The sequence below is a fragment of the Physcomitrium patens genome, chromosome 23 (genome assembly GCF_059467195.1).
Source record: "Physcomitrium patens ecotype Gransden chromosome 23, ASM5946719v1, whole genome shotgun sequence".
Taxonomy (NCBI): Eukaryota; Viridiplantae; Streptophyta; class Bryopsida; order Funariales; family Funariaceae; genus Physcomitrium; species Physcomitrium patens.
In genome coordinates, this window is record NC_143432.1 from 13,344,759 (window position 1) to 13,348,200 (window position 3,442).

General features: G+C 55.2%; 1 protein-coding gene across 1 annotated transcript; it reads right to left on the minus strand.

Moving 5' to 3' along the window:
* Nucleotides 1-853: 853 nt before the first annotated feature.
* On the minus strand, nt 854-3,062 carry LOC112276146 (microtubule-associated protein RP/EB family member 1A). The gene is made up of 3 exons (XM_024507204.3): nt 2,007-3,062; nt 1,642-1,788; nt 854-1,453 (listed from the first exon to the last, which is right to left on the minus strand). Exons 1-3 carry the CDS (start codon nt 2,640-2,642, stop codon nt 1,301-1,303), a joined length of 936 nt encoding a protein of 311 aa, XP_024362972.1. The 5' UTR covers nt 2,643-3,062; the 3' UTR covers nt 854-1,300.
* Between the last annotated feature and the right edge of the window lie 380 nt (nt 3,063-3,442).

Consider the following 3,442-nt stretch of genomic DNA (forward strand, 5'->3'; position numbering starts at 1 on the left):
GTAGGTCCTGAAAAGAACGAGGCTCATCACAATGTCCCACTTCCCCCCTATAACACCGCAGGAGTTTGTGCAACAAGCTCCTGATTCAATCGGCAGATACTAATCCTGCAGCAAGCATGACTATTGCTAACACCCATTTCGATACACTACGTGGTGAGGGCTTCGACAAAAGCAGCTGAACTGCCTCTCCACCAATTCAAGACCCTCGGTCCGCCTAATTCCTCTCAATCTTCTTCAAAATACGAAACCTACACGATGACGTTCACAGCTACCGATCACAACCACGCATGCGGAATAAGCGTCTGAAACTTTGCAGAGTCCGCTGTCGGCACTACCTAGTCGCGTATCACACGCGACCCAAAGTCGCACCACATGCCTGCTCATCAGCGACTTCACAATCCAATTCCATCCTACTCGGAACTCGTCCCTCTCCGCTGCGTTACCCGAAAGTCCCGCAGTACATCCAACAAAACATCCGACGAGACTTCGCCCCATCCACACCTCTGAGGCGTTATGAATGTGGGCGCTCCCACTCCCAGGCGCTCTGAATCATGTTTTTCCCTGAGGGACCCCGTCAGCAAAATCGAACAGGTGCCATTGCCAACAACGGAACTCGCATCATGTGTGCAACAAAATCCAAATGCACGTCGTCATCCTGGACTGGCGATTCCGAATTCACACAACCACAACTCGCTCACCGCTTCCTTTCAATCCCCCTCCAAAATGTTGCGACTCACAACGCACCACCCACGACACCCACCAAACAAACCCAGAACCAAACGCCTCTCCCTGCACTTCACAACTACTGAATGCACCGAAAGTATGTACAACTCATGAACACGCGACCCCCCACTTGTAATGTAATAAGCCTTCCAGTTTTCAATAATCTCAGCAACGAGGAGCTCCTCCATGCCGGCTCCTCCCATGGAGCCCTCAAGGGCTATGACCATCAAGGACGTGAACACCGTCAAGGTTGCTGGCTTCTACCGTACACATTCTATACAAAGTCTACCCTGTTTATGGCAGACTCAGTAGAGTCGCGTTTTCTCAACAGAAATTCAGCCCAACGACTCGCATGTCTGAAGGCCACCCAGAGTCAACGCACTGCACTCATCCAGCCGGAAAATTGACAAATGCGCGATCAATGCGCCCGACGGAAGCCCGTCCAGACAGTGAGCAGCACGAGGTGATGATGTCCACGCCTGAGAGGCTTCGTCGGGGATTGGAGATTGCGCCCATGAATTCAACGTAGCAGTCCTGCGGCGAGTCCTTGGCTGGGAGTTCTAGAGCCTTGCCGCCACTAACCTAAAAGATCCTGATTATCATCCAAATATTGGGATCCTGGTGAGAGGATGCCCAGACTCGACTCTCCCTCCACCATGGCCTTCGCCTCAGCGATCACCGAAGGATCGTCTTCTGCGGCGTACAAAATTCTTTGCACCGCCTTCACAACCTGAACGTTACGCAAATCCCAACAACACTGTTGTCAAAAACATAAACCGCCCCGCCCCTTCCCTCAGACTGGATGCAAGCAACCATCGCTAATTCCTAATGCCGTTGCCGCACCTCCTGTGCGTACAACCCACACCTACTGCATCTCCATCATCGTCACACAAACAGCGGCTGGACGGGAACACCAACCGGAATGTAGCTCAGCTCCGGCGCTTGACACAGAATCTCGATGTCGCGCAGCTTCGTAAAGTAAAAGTCGCGCTCCTTCTCCAGACTCTCCACAGACAGCTTCAGCTCCGTGATCTGCTTCACATGATCCTCGTTCACGCCAGAAACCTGAACTTCCATGCCACATCCCCCACTCATCTCACGCTTTACAACGCCATCCCAATCCCCGCAACACCAAGCCGCTTGCAAGTGCTTCCTACGCTACTCGTCCCCGCACTGCAAAGGATTGCTGCGACCCCCTACACGCGAATGCTACAAGTAACCAGAACTCACGACGCGCAAGCGATCCCATGCGCAGGTCCTACGGGTGGGTTCACGTGCACTACCTGTTCCATGCCGTCTTTCATGTGCCTCGCTGCGCTCAAACCCCCACCGACCACACCGCCACCCCTCCCGCCCCCATTCACGTTCGGGTTCGTGTTCTCCGTCACCCGCCGGGCTCCACCTCCGTTCGCCTTCGCTCCCACGGTCGATGCCGACTTCGCACTGACCTGGCTATTGTTGCTGCTGCTGCTGGTCCCCAACGCCCGCCTGTTCATCTCCTTCCCTCCCTTACACGTCTCCCTCCTCTCCGCCGCATTGTACGTCGGATTCACGTGATTATTGTTTATCTGATCGCAGTACCGCTTCATCCACTGCAGGAACTCCAGGTTGTCCAGCGGCCGCCCCTTCACCAGCTTGCTCACCTCGATGTGGCGCCCAATCTTCAGCTTGTTGAACACATCCTGCAGCACCTTGTAGTTCTGGATCATCTCGTACTCCGACTTCGCGTCGAAGCTCACCTTGTGCATCGACACCATCCCCGGGTGCACCACGTCCATCAGCTGGCAGTACACCGCCCCGCTTGCCGCCTCCTCCACCTTGCATAGCGACAGCTCCAACGTGCTGTTTACCCAGCTCAAAATCTCGTTGCGGCCCACGAAGTAGGCCGCGTCCATCATCCCTATGGTCGTCGCCCCCATTCTCCCTCAAATGCCCTCTCCGAAATCTCAAACCCACGCCGCCTTTTCACCACGGATTGCCCAATCAAGCGTAACCTCCCAAACAATCCCACATACCCACCAATGGGATGCTCCGCGCCCCAACGCCACGCCCGCCCAGTTCACCGTTCACGACATCCCGCACAGAACCACCATCCGGGCGTGCGGTGAGACGGCAGAAGACGGCAATAATCCAGATCTGGAAGCCAGGCTGCACTGACTGCGCGAGCAATCTACATCGGGACGCCACCACACCGGCAGCGCGGATAGGGGGTGATTGAACAGCGCCGCAGTCGGCAGCTCCGCGCTACACCGTCATCCAGCTCTTCTTCCTTAGCACTGGAGACGCAGACGTCGTCGTGCTGCCACTCCCGCGCAGCCTGACGCTGTGACCTAAAGCACATTTCCTGCCCCTGGAGGGCTCCCGAATTCCCCCTTCCTCCTTATGACCGTTGCAAGGAGTCGCTGCAACAGCATCGCCCCGGTTCCGCTAGCCAGGGTTTCGGATTTAGTTTTTTGAATGTGGCGCCAATCGCTAGGTGCGAGGCCGCAGGCAAGCCAGGTTGGCGACTTTGATTGGTGTATGGTAACTGGTAGTTGGCCGCAGTGTACTCCAAACCATTGGAGCGAGTACCATGTCTGCAGTCAGTGTGGTTGTTTTGCATCAGGTATTGTCTGTAGAAATACGAACCCCAAATGTGCTCTTCTACTACTTGTGACTGTTGGTAACATGGATCATTCTCAAGAACCCTCCCATACTCCCTCCCTTGAAACATGTACCA

Bases quoted from the DNA above. Each gene is read 5' to 3' on its own strand.
- LOC112276146 (XM_024507204.3), bottom strand. From the start codon at position 2,642: ATGGGGGCGACGACCATAGGGATGATGGACGCGGCCTACTTCGTGGGC. The intron at 1,789-2,006 runs GTAGTGCACGTG...ATGGAAGTTCAG, and splicing joins TGAAAGACGGCATGGAACAG to GTTTCTGGCGTGAACGAGGA. The intron at 1,454-1,641 runs GTTGGTGTTCCC...CGTAACGTTCAG, and splicing joins CGGAGCTGAGCTACATTCCG to GTTGTGAAGGCGGTGCAAAG.